The following is a 20,245-nucleotide window of genomic DNA, read 5'->3' on the forward strand; positions in this document are numbered from 1 at the left end:
CAAACAATTAATAAAGATTCTTGCTTAGAAAGGAATTACTAACTCTAGCTTATATGGTGTGTGCCTAGCTCTGATGCTCAAGTACATTTTTGTTTATTCTCTACAACGTGATGGTCTCATTTTTTGTGATCCAAACACAAATTCACCGCCATTATACACTTTCAAATCCATCATGCTCATTGTTTGTTCTTTTCATGGTGTAGAATGGAATCACCCCACTGCATGTGGCTTCCAAAAGGGGAAACACAAACATGGTGAAGCTCTTGTTGGATCGCGGAGGGCAGATCGATGCCAAAACCAGGGTGAGTCTTTCTATTCCCTGAATATGTTGTTGTCCCTTCTTGGGAATGGATTGGGAGTTTTTGCTTGCTTGTTTTTGGGTTTTTTTAAGGCAGAGACTGGGAACACCAAGATTCATAGCTAGGAGTTCAGCTTCATTAATTGTGTCTTGTTCTCTGTTCTTAAAGGGAGGCATTAGATATGGCTGTTATAAATGACTCAAAAAAAAAAAAAAGTTCAGCTGAACACAGCTCCAAAAATGTTAATCATGTACTCTTTTTGAAACTTGGGCCAAATTTAAATTGTGACTCCAAAAATAATTTATAAGTAGGGTTTTTTTTTTAATTCAGAATCCTACCTTTAGTTTTCAGATTGTTTTGTTTTATGTAGACTGTTTTGTATGGTATCGGACTAAAGACTGGCAGGTATTGGTGATAGCAGGAGGCAAAAATACTGTTTCCTTTAGTCTCCTGTATAATCTACCTACATCATATAAGAAAAAGCTTATGAAACTGATCTTTTTGAGGAAATAGGCTTGTTAGTTGGTCCAACTTCATGTGACACAAGAACATGTGTGCTGCACAGCTTTGAGGAGTGGAGGGTCTGAACTCAGCTAAGGCTTTCAGTCCCCTGACTCCTAAATGTCTGTGCCAGTGAGGTGGGTTGACCCTGGCTGAATGCCAGGTGCCCACCAAAGCCATTCTATCACTCCCCCATCCTCAGCTAGACAGGGGAGAGAAAAATATAACAAAAAACTTGCAGGTCGAGATAAGGACAGGAGAGATCATTCACTAATTACCATCACGGGCAAAACAGACTCAATTTGGGAAAATTAACTCAATTTATTACAAATCAACCAGAGCAAGGTAATGAGAAATAAAACAAAATCTCAGAACACCTTCCCACCACCCCTCCCTTCTTCCCGGGCACAACTTCACTCCCGGATTTCACCACCAAGCCCCCCCGCAGCAGCACAGGGGGACGGGGATGGGGTTTGTGGTCATCACACGTTATTTTCTGCCGCTTCACCTCCTCAGGGCGAGGGCTCATCACACTCTTCCCCTGCTCCAGCGTGGGGTCCCACCCATGGAGACAGTCTTCCACAAACTCCTCCAACATGGGCCATTCCCACGGGCTGCAGTTCTTCATGAACTGCTCCAGCATGGGTCCTTTCCACGGTGTGCAGTCCTTCAGGAGCACACTGTTCCAGCGTGAGTCCCCCACGGGGTCACAAGTCCTGCCAGAAAACCTGCTCCATGGGCTCCTCTCTCCACAGATCCGCAGGTCCTGCCAGGAATCTGCTCCAGCACAGGGTTCCCATGGGGTCACAGCCTCCTTCGGGAACCCACCTGCTCCGGCATGGGATCCTCCATGGGCTGCAGGTGGATATCTGCTCCACCGTGGACCTCCCTGGACTGCAGGGGGACAGCCTGCCTCACCAGGGTCTTCACCACGGGCTGCAGGGGAATCTCCGCTCCAGCGCCTGGAGCATCTCCTCCCCCTCCTTCTTCACTGACCTTGGTGTCCGCAGGCTTGTTTCTCTTACACGTTCTCACTCCGGCGGCTGTTTCTCCCTGTCCCAACTTTTTTTTCCTTCTTAAAAATGTTATCACAGAGGCGTTACCACTATCACTGATTGGCTCGGCCTTGGCCGGCGGCAGGTCCGTCTTAGAGCCGGCTGGTATGGGCTCACTCTCTCTCGAACACAGGGGAAGCTTCCAGCAGCTTCTTACAGAAGCCACCCCTGTAACACCACCACCACCCCGCCCCGCTACCAAAACCTTGCCACACAAAACCAATACAGCCAGTCATAGTATATGAGGCATAGTGTGCCTCATGAAAACCGTTGTAGTGGGCTGGCAGTCACTTTTTACTGAAGAGTCAGTACTGGGAACGAGTAACCCACCCCATGCCAGCAGCCACTCACCTCTTCCCCAGCCTAACCACAGAGAATTAGGTGACTTTCACTAGCTTCCTCCACCCAGTTGTCCTGTTGAAATGCCACAGCAATACTGTGCTCTTTATTTATGGGTGATTTTGCAGTCATTCAGGACAAAAGAAAAACCTATCAGTTTATACGGGCAGGGTTAATTATTTCAAATGGGATTTTGGAGTCACCTAGGAAAACATCATTTACGTGAATTGAACTGCACAGGACTTGTTCTTGAAAGCTGCTGTTTTTTAAGCACTGATCTGCAAAATTATATCTCCCAGTAATAGAGGACATTTTAAAACGCAGAGTTTAGACCTGGACATAAGAGGCTTTGTTTAATAAGATAGAACGGTAGAAGAAGGTAGAGGATATTGCAGTCAGCTACCCTTGTGGTTGATTCAACCTCTGCAGTTACTTTGATATTAATTACAGCAATCATTTGTTGCTTCATAAGCTAGGAAGACAATTGTGATTATTGTGTAACTCTATATGTGATTACGATTTTGATTTCTGATTATTTATGAAATGATGTCTCTCTTGCTCTTTTTATTTATCTATTTATTTTAATTACTGATGCTGGAAAATGCTGCCTCTCATGAAGGTGTGCAGTAAATCATCCCTGGTCAAATTTTCCACAATAAGTACCTAAAATCTCATGGTAAAGGGGCATGAAATGGTAATAATATGCTGCAGTCAGGATATTCCGCCTACTCATAAGCACAGTAGTCATACAGAAATGGTGCATTTGGCCTGTGGAATGACAGTATTGAATTCATCTATTTCCTGTTCAGTACTGAGATACTTGTTTTAGACAAGTTGGCACAGATGATTGTAAAGGACATCTTGGATTTTAAGAGGTCAAGGTGTATTCCCTTCCTTGCTCACCCGCAAAGATTGATGTGCAGTTGTGAATGAAACTGAAAGAACAGGACTTTGCCCAACGTAGGTGGAAGGCACTAATTTTAGAGTCTTCTCATTGTCTTGGCTTCCTGCCCTTTGTCAGCTGCTACATTAGTTCAAAAACTGCCAGCACAAAGATATCAGTGAAAACCTGTAAAGGTATCCTAAAGCACACATATCCCAGTTTGCACAGGCTCAGCAGCTTCCTCTTGGTTTCATCTTCTGCCTTCACCCTGCTCAAAGGCACACGCTGGTGGTCGGCTGCGTGTACTTCACAGTGGGGAAGATTCCAGAGCTTTGTTTTTGCTGCAGTGTGTCTGTGGCGTGATCTTGGCTTCATGCCAGCTGTTTATATCGTCTCAGTGTCTTTTTCTTTTCCCTTTGCTTTGCCCATATGCCTTGTGTGTTTTGCTATGTCCGTGGGTATGTAGGGTATTGAAGAGGTAGGTTGTGTGTTGCATGCCGTGCATACATGTGTTTTGTACTTTAAAGGACAGACTTCAGCCTCCTCCACCTCGGTACTAACGCGCTTGCCTTTCCATACTCACCTTTTCATTTCTTCTGAGGAACACCTGCATTCTTCCAGTAGGTCAGATTCACTGCACTGAAAAACAGTGGAATTACATGTACTAGAATATTTCATTGCCGGATAGCCTGGGCTTTTATTCTTGGTCTCCATACCGCATCAAAATAAGCTCTTTGGTTAAAAAAGGACTTATTGCTTTCATTTAGTTTATTTTGAACTTGCTATATTACATGACATCTGATGATGCATAAATTAAGATGCAAAAAACTTATTTTACCAGATTTTAGATGAGCCTCAGTACTTTAATTTTGCAGAGTTAATCTGTGAAATCTTTTTATGTTTGAAAATGTTCCATTGGAATGATCCGTTAGGAGCCCCTGTATTGTCTAAAAAAAAGAAATTAAAATGTATGTTCTTCAAAGGGAGTAAATTATGCCTGTGTCCTACTGTTCCGTAGTTAATGTCACATGTCAGAGGAAAGCCCTGCTTACTGCAGGAATTACATGTTTATATTTTCTATACATTTCATAACGTATTTGCTGAAATTTTATGGCACTTCTCACTAGATTATACAGATGTAGAGTTGCTAGTAAATCTGCTTGCTACACTTAAAATACTAATTTACTTAATTTTTTTGGCAAGTTTAACCATTTTTCTCAACTACTAAAGTTTCTAAAATGTGGAGTTTAATTTCTTTTTTATATTGTGTCTAAAGCAAAAATGTGAACTCCATTCCCAATTATATTAATAGGATACTTTTATTAGTACTATCTGTTACATCTGTATTTGTGCTACTTCTGTTCACATACAAGCCTTATCTGGAGTTTTGTTTGCTAAGCAATTAATAGGTAAAATTTCTTATGCTAAAATATTTCATATTTAAAATCTTAGTCAAACCTATATTCTCTACAAGTTTACGTAAGAAATTCAATGACATATGTTTGTTTAAAGTCTTAAAATTAGCTAAACTTCTGGCCCATACAAGTTACGATGGTAGACCAGTGGAGTTGGGTTCCAGAAGCAATTGTGCAGACTGTGGCTTGGAATCAGTATGCAGAAACTTGTTCTCTAAAAGATGGCAGAAAGTTCAATTTATGATTAAATCGATGTCATGTGGTCAAGAGTAATGTGGCAATTATCAATTCTCACTTTGAGAGAACGAAAGCATTTACAGCCTTCCTGAAACATAGTAAGGATTATTACAGGGAGAATTATTTTAAGCATTTAAAAGCAGAGCAATTTCCATATGGCCAAAATATATCTATTTCTATTAAAAAAATATAATCTGATATAATGGGATAGTAACAGTAAGGATATGCAGGATATTGAAATCTTACTGGCTATTAAAGGGTTTTACGAGTATTCTTTATGAATGCAGTTTTTGTAATATCTCTGTTTTTATCATCTCTATATAAATTGTCTAGAAAAAAAGAACAAGAGAACAAGAATGTAAGGCTTTTTTTGTTTGGGTATGCTTTTTTACTTTTAAAATACAGTGTTATTCGCAGGCCTTTGTCACTTTAGTGGTATTTCTGTTTTTGTGGGACTATGCAAACACCCTTAGTGGGGGGAGGAACACGTTCACCTGTCTCAGACGCTGAAGTTGTCACACATTTTGTGTTCTTCCTATTGAATCTTGCCAACATTGAAATTAAAGTTTTCTAGCTCTGGGACTTTTCTTTAGACTCCTCTTGCAGGCTCTTGTCCAGAATATTTACAGTTGAAAAAAAAAACCAAACCTGGAATGAAACAGAGCGTCTAGTCTTGGAATGGAAAGCTTATTGTGTGGGAAAGTAAACATGTTGTGTGCCTGGAGCGTGGCAGCTGGAGCTGGAGAGGGGAGTAGATGTGATAATGGTGGGGAGAAAATCTGGTATGCCATTTGTGTTGGAGAAGGGCCACAGAAAAGAAAGGAGGCTCAGCTGGAGCTGAAAGAAGTGGAACGTTGGCCACAGAGATGTATGATACCAACAGGGAAAGAAAAGGAAGGAAGCTGCGGGGGGGTGGAACTTGGATTTTGGGTTGGTTTGGGGGTTTTGTGGTGAATGTGCTCAAGGCACCCCTTAACACTCGTTCTGGAAACCTGTTGAGTTTTATTTGTAATAATGTCTCCTTTCATATATATTCATCCTGCCAAAATAGGCCTGGCTCTCTGCTATTTCCACATGGTAGTGGGTTTCCTACCATAAAGCCATTGTAGCAGGATCCTAACCCTCTCTTGGCACTATGCTATGTTTACAGTGGTTTTTTTCCTGCAGTAGTGCTGCTGTGACATTTTCTCCTATTCTTCACACATGCGCAGACCACTAATAATTCATTGGCAGTTTTTGCCATTCCTAAAGCAATGTCATATTATAAATATCTAATCACGATGCAGATATTTTCTGTAAAAAATATAGTAGATTCATACAATGTTTACAGGGGAGCGGAAGGGATGTTGTACAGATTATCTAAGCAAGCTACATTGATAGTGACTATTATTAGAATTGTTTATGTCAATATCTTATTACTCAAGCAAATGCATGGTAATTTTTTTGCTGTATTTTTAAAATTTGTATGTTGAACGGCAGACCTGGAGGAATACTTTAGAGCATGGTTAATTATGCCAAGACTCTGAGAGCTTAAAGCAAGAGGGAGACTTGCCTTGTTCATTTTTACACAGATGAGGTTTCATAGTAATGAAAAATGAACAAATGAGAAGGCCTTTACTTGTGGAGAAAACTTAGACAATTTTGCATGTCTAACATACAGAATACTAAAATTTTATTTCACCCTTATAAAAATGAGACTACGCAGCTGCAGTTTAGAAGAATTCTTTGATAATTTGGCCTTTGATGTTCATGTGCTATCATCAGTCTTGGTTCAAATGAGCGCTGAATGTGCGCAACTGTTCTTCTGTTAAGATGCTGCCCCTATCATTTTCCATTAAGAATCTCTCGTAAGCACAGCTTTTTATCTCAGTCTCTGGTAAGCTGAAGTAAAGCATTTTAGTCACTGTGAAATGCCCCAATAATTTATCTTCCTGAGCCGTGCAGTTAGAAGTCATGGACAGAATTCAGAATTAATTTTGCAGGTTAAGAAATGACCAGCGATTGATTTTCAAGAAAAAAAGGCAAAAGTTTACCTTCTATTTTGAGAGCTGTTTAAGAGGAAATTAGGAGTGATGGAATTTCATGGCTTCCATACATACAGAGGATTGTAGTGTCCTTTCTAACAGTGAACCAGCTATTGGTTACATTGCAAAGCATGAGCTAGGAGAGTACCACATACAGGAACAACAGAACACCAGGTGCAGGATGTCACTTGGAAGATGAAAAGTTTTAACTTTCCATTATATACTATTTTGGATGAGAAAGTAAATATTGGACTTATTAAAATATAAGATTGCTGAATTTCTTGTCTCCCAGCGCAGCGGCCTTTGTGTTTATGGGATATCCATTATCTGTGCTTCAGAATTTGTCTCTCTGACCCAGTGTTGTACGTCCTGTTGAATTATGCGTTTGATATTTTCGTCAGCAAGTGTTCTTCAATTTACATGGTGTACCAGTTAGCAATGGAGTAATTAAAAAAGTACATAGGCATACTCCTGCAATGGACTTCAGAGCACTGAGGTTCATTGCAAATAGATAATGGTGCAAACCAGGACTAATTTGGTATACCTGTTTGTTTCTTGATGTTGGCTAATGTCAGTTTGTCCTCATTGTATTATGTACTAATTCTTCTGGTAGAACAGCTCTTTGCAATTTCCCTCATCTTTGAAGAAAACATATAAGCAAAGATAGAATCTAAGGTATTAAGTATACAATAATTTTGAAATATACATGCTGTTTTCCCCAGGGCAGAAAGAGGGAAGAGGGTTATGTGGGAAGGCTGCAAAGCATATTGCTTCACTCACCTACTGGAAAGTGCACAGATAGTAAATGATGATGCATTTATAAAAGCTATGCCAGGATAGAATAGGATAGGTAGCAAATTTTTATCTCTACTTTCAGAGGTAATTATAGATAAGAACAGAGGAGAAATCATGCTTTTTAATGATTTAGTTCTTATTTTTGTTTTAGCTGGACTTTCTTGTGGAGTTGATGTGTTTCTTAGCTTGTATTTTACTTCTTTCTTCTCCCTCTGGGGATTTGTCCTGTTTTTTTTCAAGGGTCCCCACAATTCTAGCTTTCTTTTGCTGTTTTATTAAATAGAATAACATCAAAGTCACTATGCAGGTAGGGAAAGTGAACATCCCACATAGATTAAAAATGTGGAGCACAAAAGGCCAGAAACTGGAAAGAAATACCAAATAAATACCTTTCCTAGAAATAAGTTTGGGATATATTCTCACCTTAGTAATGCTAATGGGAATTATGGGTATGAATCCCTCTGGCAGCAGAATGAAAATATACCTCAGTTGTGCTTATAAAGACTTGATTTAGGGGACACTGAAGTTTCAGTGCAGAAAAAAGAAACAGATCAGCTAGTGACTCCCAGTTCCTTTACATTGACCCAGTCTGCCAGCTGTTGAATGGGCTTGAATTCTGCTTGTGGGTTTGATCTTGCATCTGTTGAATTTTTTTGCAAAGCTTCCCTGGGATTTAGTGATGCCTCTGCCTCAGAGATAGTGAGCGTCAAGGCGCACCTAACCCTGTCATGTGTTTCTGAAATGTCTCTGGAAACAGTAGATAAGTAAGGGAGAAAAAACTGAAGGGAGGACTTCAGTTCTTCACTGCAGTGGAGCTTTGTTGCACTGCTGACTCAGAAAGATGCTCTGTGCTTTTGAACCTGAGGATGAAGGAGGATCTACTTCTTGGAACTACCTTTTGTAGAGTATTACAGGGCTATGTTTGCATAGCCAAAATGACGTTGCAATTGCAGTGGCACTGTGCAGTCTAGAGCTACTTTGAATTTAAAAATGTTAGTAGTAGAAATAAAAATATAGCAATGTAGACTTCCTCCAAACTCCAGCAAGGCAAACAGTCTATCTGTGTATGAAGTAGGATCTCTAACTCATACTTAAGGCCATGATTTTGCATTTTTGCTACTTCTTTAACTTTTAAGTAGTAAACCTGTCTCAGACCAGTATGTTCATCTTTTAATCAGGCTGTTACTGAATTCTTCAGAAAGCACCCTAGAATAATAGCATCTACCTCATCTAAATGAGCAGTGTGTCTCAAAGGGAGAAGGCTTTTCTTGTGATTAAAAACTGTTACCACTTCACCTTTATAAATCTATCTCTGTTGAATGAGTATTGATGACTTCTCTGACTGCATGCCTGAACAATATTGAGGTCTAATGAGATGAAAACTTGAGCTTCTATATTTTATGTATTTTCTTTTTTTCTGTCATTCAGCACCAATATCCTTTTGCAACCATTTTTCTTGCCTCATATTTCCTGTATTTTTCTGTATGAAGTCCAAACGGTAGCAGAATTGCCTAGAATGCATTCTCCTAACTAAATGTTTCATTGACACATCTTTTGCTACCACTGCTGTAATCATTACTGAGTAGCCTGAGCAAGTCTTTTGGTATGGGGTGGCATTCTGCAATGGAAAAAATATTGCAAAGTTGGTGGTCTCACAGCAGTTTTAGCAAAGAATTGTTAGCTCTTCGTTCACCACTCAATTGCAGAAATGAAAGGTTTTGTTCTGTTTGTTTCTTTTTCTTGGTTTTAAAATCTTCTTTCTCCTGCTGCCTGTTTAAAAAAAAATAAATTTTAGAGTAAATTTTCTCATATGAATATGTCTTGTTTCATCCCTGCACCAAAAGCAATCCAAAGGACAAGGACTGATTAACGGAGCATCCTTGGCCCAGCACACATTATCCAGGGAGAGGCAATACAATCTCAAAGCCATGCAGAGGAGAAGGAGGGGAGGAGGCAATGCATGATCTCATTATCCTCTTTGATAAGAGATTTCAACACACAATGGGCTTCCTCTCTGAAACAGTAACCTTAAAGTGTCCTTTACTGGTGCAAGGAAGAACAGGGATGAAACTTCATATGTTGGAGCCAGGTTTAGTTAGGAGCCTAAAAAAAAGGAGCTTCTTCACACATTTGTGGGGCTGCATTCCTGGAAGGCTGTTCCTCAGAGTGCCAGGACAGACAGCTGGGGATATGCTCATTTGTTTTCCCTCCTTTTACTTTAAGGATGGACTTACCCCACTCCACTGTGCTGCAAGAAGTGGACATGACCAAGTTGTGGAGCTGCTGCTGGAACGAGGTGCCCCGCTGCTTGCACGGACCAAGGTGTGTGTCTTATTAGAATATGTTAACAGCTCTATGTAACTTTCCACAGAATTTTCAGTGTCACTGAAAGGACAAGGAACATCTCTGTTCTCCCAGAGGAAATGTATTAATGGGTAGAATGATCCCAAATAAGGTTTTCTTACATAATTAGGGACTATCCTTTCCAAATATATGAAACGGTATAAGCTTCTTTGCCCCTCTCTATAACATCAGACTAAACTAAACTATATAGTGCTTCTGCAAGCACTTCACTTTTGTTGCTTCGTAAGATTGTAGGACACAGAGATTGGAAAGCTGGGTCAGTCACTCCCGAGCGATGGTTCCTGGTATTTATTTTCCGATCTTTCCTGTAAGCTAACTAGAATCTGTGACTTGCAGCTTCTCCTAGTTGTTTTCATGGACTATTTCAGACTTGGAAAATTATTTCAGTGTGTTCCTACTGATTTCTGAAAAGCACACATCTAAGATTAATGCATTTCCTACAAATACTGTCCCTTTGGTCAAACTAACAAGAGAAAGATACTTGTAGTATAATAGCAAACCCCACTGAGCAGCACTTCACATCAGTAAATTTCAGAGTGCCTGACAAAGGTAGCTGGTATCATTAGTTGGAAAACAGTGAGACACAGTATTACAATGATATGCTTGAGGTCCCCCAGAAGATCAGGAGGGACAAACAATTTAAATATTAGTTTCAGACCATTGCACGGTTTACGGGCCTCACTCCCTCAAACATGGCTCAAAACAAGGGTGATTGGTGTATTTTTTGACCCATAGTGATCCTTACTGGAGACTTAAGATTTTCTCTGTATAGTCATTGGGAGATTTTATCCCTGGGTTACAAGCATATCAACTACATCAAATAAGGATGTGCTCAAGCTGTGCATCCTTGATAGCACCAAGTAGTCCAGGTCATCTGTTTACACAGAAGGGATCCACAGGGAGATGGCAATTGTAGGGAAAAGATTCCTTATAGTTTCACTGATTCCTTTGATGGGAGGTGTTTGGGTGAACCTCATGTCTCAACACCCTCACTTCTCTAAGAGGTAGAGAGGCTCAGAAGAACAGACCCTGCCATATATATTGTGCACACTTCAGGCAGGCTTACTAGATGTTGCCAGTCAGGACAAAATATCAGCATTGCTGTGGCAGCATCTGGATGTCCCCACTGTGTTGAGGACTAAGCAGAGCAGAACTGTCTGGTGAATAACTCCCTCCTTCCAGGTGACATATATACAATCAGTTTGACCACACCAAGTCAGTTACCTGCTCAATTCTGTATGTTATAGTCTACCTTCAAAGACGCAGTGCCTTTTAAGTACCTTATTGCATGTAAAATTAAATTAAATTTGAAAGCAACTTCCTCTTCTGACTTACAGCTGAAACAGGTGGTTCCAAACTGGAGACAGACAAATATGTAAATATGAAACAATTTTTTCCTGAAAACAACTCGTTATACATATTAATAGCAACAATTCTCTTTCTTCTTAATTGTCTATCTTCCATGGACTTCAGTATTTACAAAAAGATCTATTAAAGCCAGACAGGGCTATAAAACTCTTGCTTCCACTGCCCTTTAAGTGTTACAGTTTGAACAAAAGGTCCAACTGGTGGTGGTTGAAGGTATCGTTACCCAGAAGCTCCGGGGTCAGGTTTGTCAATATACCTCTTTTTTTTTTTTTATTGAGCACTTAAAGAAAAGAATATAGGTTCGTTAATAAATACGGTGATGGGTAAGTAGGTGCTTTTCTGCTAATTAACATACGACCTATGTCTTAGTGTTAATGATGAGTATTCCCAGAACTGTCTTGTAAGGTCAAGATATGTTTTATTAAATCATGAGGCAAGACCCTTAGATTCTTTTGCTTTGAATAAATTCTGATTTTAGTTAATTATATGATGTTCCTCTAAATTTGCCTGTATTTGCTGGAAGGGGAGGGGTGGCTATAGCTTTTTTCAGTTTTTCCTCCACTCCATAGCTCAGATGTGGCTCTGTTTCAGTGATGGGGATACTCTGCAAACTCCTGATGGCATCCTTCTAATATATGCCACAATCTAAGTGAGAGTTACTAGAAGTTACTGTTCTGTTTTCTTTTGCCGCAGAATGGACTCTCTCCACTTCACATGGCGGCCCAGGGGGACCACGTGGAATGTGTCAAACACCTACTGCAGCACAAAGCTCCTGTGGATGATGTCACGCTAGATTACCTGACTGCCCTCCACGTGGCAGCACACTGCGGCCACTATCGTGTCACCAAACTCCTTCTGGACAAGAGAGCAAATCCTAATGCTCGTGCCCTGGTAAACCTGTCCCACCTATATAACAAAGCTATCCAGGGCAGATGAGTAGCTCTTACTGGTAAAGCTAAGTGAAAACTCTGTCAACAAACTCCACCGACCTTAAATAGTTGTAGTAACAACAGGGGTTGTCACACCTGCTGGTTACCAGTATTGTATCTTTTATCATTAGGCCTAGTCACAGACCACGTCCCATGGCAATTGGCTGTAGTATCAGGTCTGGAAGCTCTACAGAGTTCCTAAAATGAGAGCTGTTTCTAGCTGATGCTAACATAGGCATTGGTATTTTACTGAATTAATAGTTCAGTTTTCCATACTATGTGATATGATACACAAATAATTTCTAAGCTTTCCTCTGAATCAGTAGGTTAATTGGCATGAAGAAAATATATTAAAAAGCTAATATTTCTGCATTTATCAAATTATGACATTCCCCTCTATTAGGTGCCACTTTTCTTCCTTTTCAAAAAACAGTTCTTCTGATGCTTACAGGAAAAGAGGTATGATTCCTTTCACTCACTGCTCAGACCATTATCCTCTCACTGAGAGAAAAACATCACATTTGGCTTTGGGAACAGATAAAGCTTTGAAGAGTCTTTATCCAAACCCAGACAAGATTCCAGTTTTCTCTAATAGGAAGTGTCCCCGTGAGCTGTTAGCTGGATGGAAGGTAAAATACCAATATATTACACTCAGTGGGGGAAAGAAAGAGACTGTGAACACTTGAGATACTTCTGCATGGCAAGAAGTCTGCCATTGCCTGCTGTATTCAGTGCCTCCACAGAATTTCCACTGCAGGCCAGTCTGATGTCTTCCCCAGCTTTTTGACTTAAATATGACCCTGTGTTTTTCTGTATAGGCTCCCCCTATCCCTTACTTCCTTGGCACTGACTTTTTATTGATGCTTTTTTCTTCTGCCCTCTCGTTTTTCTTGGCCTGTCTATACCCGCAAATCCTGTAACCCCTCTTGCTTCCTCTTCTTATGCTTTTCTTGTCTTGTCTTTCTCAACATCAAGTTCACTTGGTTGATCTTTTTCAATGCTGTTTTCATCCTTTCTTGTTTTTCTTGCCAGTCTTTTGATTATCTTTAGCTGTACTTTCCTCAGCTACCTACGCATACACATTATGTGCTAAGCCCCACATCTTTCTTTCCTTCCATGACCAGAAATATGCCTTCTGTTCTTTGCCCTCCTTCCCTCCCTCCTGCCCAGACAAACATCTGAAATGAAAGGAGAACACCCTCAGGCCGCTGCCCCTCTGCTCTCTTCCCTCCAGACTGTTGCGGGTTTTTTTTTCTCCCTCTTCTTTCCTCTCCCACCGGGGACTTGTCACCTCTGGCTTGTTTATAGTATTTAATATATTAAATGATGCTTGTAATTTCTGGTAGTGATATGTTTTTTCTGCCTTTTCCTCTCCCCCATCCAAACTGTTCCTCACTTAAATAGCAGTAGCAAAATTAAATCAACTCAGGCAGTAAAATTAAGTGAAAATGGGGAAACTTCTGAAACAGGAAAACTCCCTATGAAATTTATTGAGAGATGTGCGGGAGGTAAAATGTCTAATGGTTTTGATTCCTTCTTTAGAAATTGGAGAAGCATAATAGTAGTAATAATATTCAGCTGAGTCCTGAATTATTTTACAAATAATTATTTTTCAGCTAGATTTAAAAAAAATACTTGTTAACATTTGCAAAATGATTTGGGGATACAAGCACTATATGAGTTCTCAGCTTTTTCAATTTGTATATGCTTTAAAGCACCTTCAAATCAACTAGTAATTAACATTTCCCTTAACAGAAGCTGACTGTAGAATAATCTGTCACATGCCTCTTTCCATGAGCTAAGATATCACTGATAAGTTCTGTTTACTGCTAGTTGATTGTTTAGCAATACTGATCCTTTTTATTAGAAAATATGGCAATTTTTCAACATTATCTAAGAATGTTACCTATGCTTTTTACTAAAATGTTCACATATGGTGAATAATGTGTTTGCTTAGCTTTAGGCACACACTTAACCTGCATTAACTATAATAGTACATAAAAAAATCTTGAAGTCAAAGCATGTATTACAGTATAAAGTATGAAGAATTGCTTTGATTTGGCCCTCAGTCTTACTGAATAAACATTTCTGAAGAAATTAATATGAGCTGATGGTGAGCACAACACTAAACCTATTGTCTCACAATAAAAAATGCTAGCTTGCAGGCTTGATTGAAGATGCTTCCTCCCCACCCCCCTTTCATTCCTGTCCCTGCCCCATTTAATTTTAATTCAGATGAGGGCCAAGACCTTGCTTACAAGGCTTCATGACTCAGCAGGGCAGGAAGAGGGGCCACAAATACTTCAAGAGTGAACACTTCGTGTCATGAAAGCACAGCCAAAGTAGTGATTATTTATTTAAGATACCTCGCAGAATGCTCACACACGCACAAACATGAATGTGGTATACTGTAGATTGATGCATAAATATAAAAATAATCACACATAGATGCTTAGATTACAAGATATCCAAAAAAAGAAAAATGAAATAAGGTAGAATCTGGAAGAAGTACTCTGTTCTTTTCCTGGAGAGGTATAGAATATGCTTTATACATTTCAAAAGACACTAACTGATTTCAAAGCGATCACTAGCATTTCTTACATTTTCCTTGTGTTAGGCAATCTTGGGAACCACATTAAGTCATCCTTACATATACATGCGTGCAACCTTCGGAACCACATACATACAGACGTGCACGCATACACTTGGAAGTCAGAACAGGCCTATCTGTATTTGGTTTTTGAAGGTGGAAGTTCAGTTTCTCTCCATTGCCTGAGAAGAAAGCAGCAGCGCTGCTTTGTTCTCCCTCAGACTACTGGGAGATGTCTGTAATTCATAACCTGTTGTGCATAAAGAACAATTGCTTCTAGTACTCTAACACTTCTGCTCCCAGTGTGCCGGCATAGAGCTGTGTGGAAAGTGTAGCTGCATGTTTTTAACTAACATGACTGTCTTTTGCACAGAATGGTTTTACTCCACTGCACATTGCCTGCAAGAAAAATCGCATCAAAGTCATGGAACTCCTGGTGAAATATGGGGCTTCAATCCAGGCTATAACAGAGGTAGAAAAATGTTTCATGTCCTGAAGAAACATTTCCTTCTCTCTCTCCCTTTTTGCCTCTTTCTTTCTCTCTCCTCTCATGCCTCACTTTCACTTATGTTTTATTTAAACAAAGAAGCCCCTTCTCTACACCCGTGCAGAGGAGTAAAACTGCTCTTGCTTTGTTTCGCAGTCGGGCCTCACACCAATACACGTGGCTGCATTTATGGGCCACTTGAACATAGTCCTCCTTCTGCTGCAGAACGGAGCCTCTCCTGATGTCACTAACATTGTGAGTATGGCTTTGACTAGAATCCTCTGTGCAGTACCTCCTCCGAAAAGGGTCTGGCCTACCATGTAGGTCAACCAAAGGTCACATTTTAATGATACCTTCTGACTTTATTGCATTTTAGGACAAATGATTCTAGCACCTTTAGTGAAGAGAGGAAAATGGTGATTGTATATGCATTATAAGCCATCTGTGGTTTCATGTATTCTTCAACAATGCTCGAGTAGGTAAAGTTTCCCTTAGAAACAGACAAAGCTCACCAAATACATCCAAAACTGATTATAAGCCAAGTCACAGGGAAGACTGTGTTTCCGTTCTGAAAGATGAAATTTAAATCCAAGTGGCTCTAATTTCTGCTTGCATAGCTTCACTGGCTGCCATGAAATTGTGTCATTTGTATCGGTGAAAGGGTATTAAATGCTTAAAACCTAACAATTAAACAAAAAGGAAAAATGTTAAACTCACGATGTTCCTCTTATACAGGAAATTCCAGGAACTGGTGCCTTTTGAAAGAACATGCTTAAATCTAGAAAATGTGACCTTTGGGAGGTAACACAAAATGCAGAACCTGACTTACCATAGAAATCAGTGTTTGTATACCAATAGCCTAGTTACCAAGAACAGAACAATAAAAAGAACACGATAGCTTTCTGAGCTCTATTTCATAGATATCTTACTGTTCAAGTTTGTCAGTATAAACAAATAGTCAACTTATGACCACCTGCACTTTGAAAGCAGCTTTTTACCAGTAAATAATGTTATAGATAAACATTCCCAACAACAGAACAACAACAAAAATTTAGTAATCCAGGTACACTGGACTTGTCAGTTTTTCTCAGTTAGAAAAATCTTATATGGAACCTCGTGAAAATGTTGAGCACACCGAGTTGTTTGCTTGAATCATTAGAACAGATTTTTCTTACTGCTTTCATACTTTTTTAAAGAAGCAATCTTTATATGAAAACTTTATTGATGATTTGAAAGCCAACAAGAAATGCTTGTGGAAGCAATTAAAAGTATTGTGTTACCGGACATTTGTGTGCAAAGTTTAACACTTTACAATTTATGCTACACAGGTGTCTTGGCTTTTACTTGGTAAGCTGAAGTTCCCCGTTGAATTACTAACTGTTTCCAAGAGCTAAATTGCTTTGCTAATGCAACTACAAAAGGGTCGTTATAGAAATTTGATCTTTAGAGTGCGTGAAATGTAAAACTTACGCACATTTTAAACAGCTCATTCTTCAGGTAATGAAGTTTATATAGATGAAATTCTCTACTCAGATTTGTAGCTAGGGCTGTGGGATTTTGTTTGTTGCCTATTTACTAACCACAGCTGGCAATACAATGTTAATTTAAAAATGACAAGATAAATCAACTCCTGGTGAAGAGGGTTTGCTTTAATTAGGAATTCATAATAGTAGGCAAGCACAGGCTGCTTCCTTCCCTACATCTGGGCAAAGGACAAGAAGACATGATTCCTGATTCTGATGCAAAAGATCTCAACCAGAGTGTTCATTTTGGCAATTGCATTTTAACTTGATAATCATGGGGGTGAAGCCTTATGACAGAATATACTCCAGCACTAGAATGAGGAGAAGGAACAATTAACACAAAGAAGTGATCATTCCTGCTGTGTTATCATAACCTAACAGATAAATACAGAGCTTCTGGTTGCGGAACTGTCCCAGTACCTAATGTACCAGTTACCGATCAGCTGCACAGGGACTGTTTTAGTCCACTTTAGCACAGTGCCCTCAAAGAATGGTGGACAGTGCAAAATTAAGCTAGAAATGCCACTGTCAAGGAATACTCATTTTCAGTGTTCCTTTGCAAACCTATGCAAGAAGTAAATGCTTTGAATGTATCATCCGTACTTCATTATCCTGATCTGAAATTCCACATTGCTCCAGTCAGCTTTCCAAAATTTCATATTCTCCTTCAAATTCTGTGGGCTACAAGAGGCTTGAAACAAGATTCATTCCATAGCCTGAAGACAGAGACACACTGCTGAGCACGGTTTTTACACATTTCATATGCTGGCTCAGTTGTGCACAGCCATTGCAAGGCCTTTTAACGCTGCCAGCTCCGCACAGTGTGCAGGAAGAGACCATCTGGAAAAATATCCTCTTACATCTTGAGGCTCATGTGCGTCGCAATCCCTTGAGAGAGACAGGCTCAATATACTCTCTTATCTTCTGTGCGGCACACAAGCTGATGCACTGTTACGTAGAAAGCTGAGGAACATATGTGACCAGGGGAGTCTATACAGCAGAATTTTTTATAAGCCAGGATTTTCATTCTGACACTCTGTAGTCTGAGATGACGTTTGTCTGGGATCACTGAGTTTGCAAACCAGAGCGTACCCAGGCCCCGTGACATGTATGCGCACACACCCTTCTGAACTGCCTGTTACTGGGTCTGAAGCCAGATTCTCAGCTGGTGGAAAGGCGGGTCTCTGCACGAGTTGACGTGGGTGGAATTTACACCGTCAGAGCCTTGTTTCTTCATGGAGGTTTAGGACACTGAAATGCTTTTGCTTTTCTGCAGCGTGGAGAAACTGCATTGCACATGGCGGCACGTGCTGGGCAGGTGGAAGTAGTTCGCTGCCTCCTGAGAAATGGGGCCCTGGTTGATGCCCGAGCCAGGGTAGGTGTTCTGCTTACAATTTTTTTTGCTTTCTCTTATTCAAAACATAGCTGAAGCAGAGGAGCAATTTCATTTTTATTTCATCTGTTGCTTCAATATTAAGCACACCTAAAACCAGTTCTGAAAACAGTAACCTATTTATGCATAGATCTTCCAAAGAGAATGTGTGTGGTGGGCTGACACTGGCCGGCAGCTCAGCCCCACTCAGTCATTCACTTACTGCCCCCGCGGCAGGATGGGGGAGAGAACTGGAGGGGTAAAAGCAAGAAAATCTCTTGGGTTGTGTCGTGGTTTAAGCCCAGCCAGCAACTAAGCACCACGCAGCCGCTCACTCACTCGCCCCCATCCCACTGGATGGGGGAGAAAATCGGGGGTAGAAAATCGGGGGGAAAAAAGTAAAACTCCTGGGTTGAGATAAGAACGGTTTAATAGAACAGAAAAGAAGAAACTAATAATGATAATGATAGCACTAATAAAATGACAACAGTAGTAATAAAAGGATTGGAATGTACAAATGATGCGCAGGGCAACTGCTCACCACCCGCCGACCGACACCCAGCTAGACCCCGAGCGGCGATTCCCTGCCCCCCACTTCCCAGTTCCTAAACTAGATGGGACGTCACATGGTATGGAATACACCGTTGGCCAGTTTGGGTCAGGTGCCCTGGTTGTGTCCTGTGCCAACTTCTTGTGCCCTGGCTGGGCATGAGAAGCTGAAAAATCCTTGACTTTAGTCTAAACACTACTGACCAACAACTGAAAACATCAGTGTTATCAACATTCTTCACATGCTGAACTCAAAACACAGCACTGTACCAGCTACTAGGAAGACAGTTAACTCTATCCCAGCTGAAACCAGGACAGGTTGAGATGAAGACAGTTTAATAGGTGAAACAAAGAAAAAAAAAAACCCAAAACACAAAAGCACCCCCCATCCCTCCCCAAGTGATGCAAAGGCGATCACTCTCCACCTCCCACAAGCAGACAGATGCCCAGCCAGTCTCTGAGCAACAGCTCCTTTGGAAAAACTTGCCCCCTATTTTTATAGGTGAGCGTGACGCTATATGGTACAGATTATCTTTTTGGTCAATTCAGGGCAGCTGTCTTGGCTGTGTCCCCTCCCAACCTTTTGCCCACCCCCAGCCTGTTCCCTTGGGGGACAGAGGGAGAAACAGGGAAAGCCTTGGCACTGTGTAAGCACTGTCCAGAAACAGCAAAAACACTGGTGTGTTATCAACACTGTCTTGGTCAGAAATCTAAAACAGAGGACTGTACGGGCAGCTGTGATGAAAATTAACTCCATCCTGGCTAGACCCAGTACAATATGCCTGACTCAGACCAGCATTAGCTGTTCTATCTGAGCAAGCATGTGCACAGCCATGTCCTAAAACTAAACATCAGAGGTTCTGATAGCAGTTAGTGGCAGATTTTGAAACCAAGGGGACTTTTTGTATAGCAAGGTACAGCTGTTGTAAAACAAATTAAGAACACAAAGGCGAGCAAGTGATGCTCAGAGCGATGTGTGCCATCTGCTTGATAAAAGGAAAAAAAAAAGTTTTTCTTCATAGTTCTCTCTGTTCTAATAAGACATTGCTGAAGCTCATCGCAAAATTAAACTGTGAGCCCTCCATTACTGTCTTTTTTCGTACTATTACTTCCTATGATTTTTGCAAGACAAATGCATAGATAGATCTATTGGGATCAGCCACAATATTGTGTTCAGGGTGGTTCTACCTGTGCTAATTATCCACTCGATTTGAGTTGTAGGAAGAACAGACTCCACTGCACATTGCTTCTCGCTTGGGTAAAACGGAGATCGTCCAACTTCTGCTACAGCACATGGCCCACCCTGATGCTGCGACAACTAATGGGTACACTCCACTGCACATCTCTGCCAGAGAGGGACAAGTTGATGTCGCATCAGTTCTCCTGGAGGCAGGTGCCTCGCACTCCATGTCCACCAAAGTAAGACAAAATGCTTTGTGTCTGTATTCCAGTAGCACAGGCGGTGCATGCCACCGCACGCCTGTTCTATGAGGAATGTGTTTTCACATTGAGAAG

The 20,245-nt window shown here is 40.7% G+C and overlaps 1 protein-coding gene across 23 annotated transcripts in view; it reads left to right on the forward strand.

Moving 5' to 3' along the window:
- The window catches only part of ANK2 (ankyrin 2), a 379,623-nt gene that overhangs the window by 260,879 nt on the left and 98,499 nt on the right, over positions 1–20,245 (forward strand). For all 23 annotated transcript variants that reach the window (XM_049814665.1, XM_049814670.1, XM_049814664.1 and 20 more), the window contains 7 exons: positions 204–302; positions 9,772–9,870; positions 11,974–12,171; positions 15,173–15,271; positions 15,443–15,541; positions 18,086–18,184; positions 19,952–20,149. In XM_049814665.1, the coding sequence (XP_049670622.1) occupies positions 204–302; positions 9,772–9,870; positions 11,974–12,171; positions 15,173–15,271; positions 15,443–15,541; positions 18,086–18,184; positions 19,952–20,149 (891 nt within the window). The remainder of the gene's footprint in view (positions 1–203; positions 303–9,771; positions 9,871–11,973; positions 12,172–15,172; positions 15,272–15,442; positions 15,542–18,085; positions 18,185–19,951; positions 20,150–20,245) is intronic.

The sequence above is a fragment of the Accipiter gentilis genome, chromosome 12 (genome assembly GCF_929443795.1).
Source record: "Accipiter gentilis chromosome 12, bAccGen1.1, whole genome shotgun sequence".
In the NCBI taxonomy this organism is placed as follows: domain Eukaryota; kingdom Metazoa; phylum Chordata; class Aves; order Accipitriformes; family Accipitridae; genus Astur; species Astur gentilis.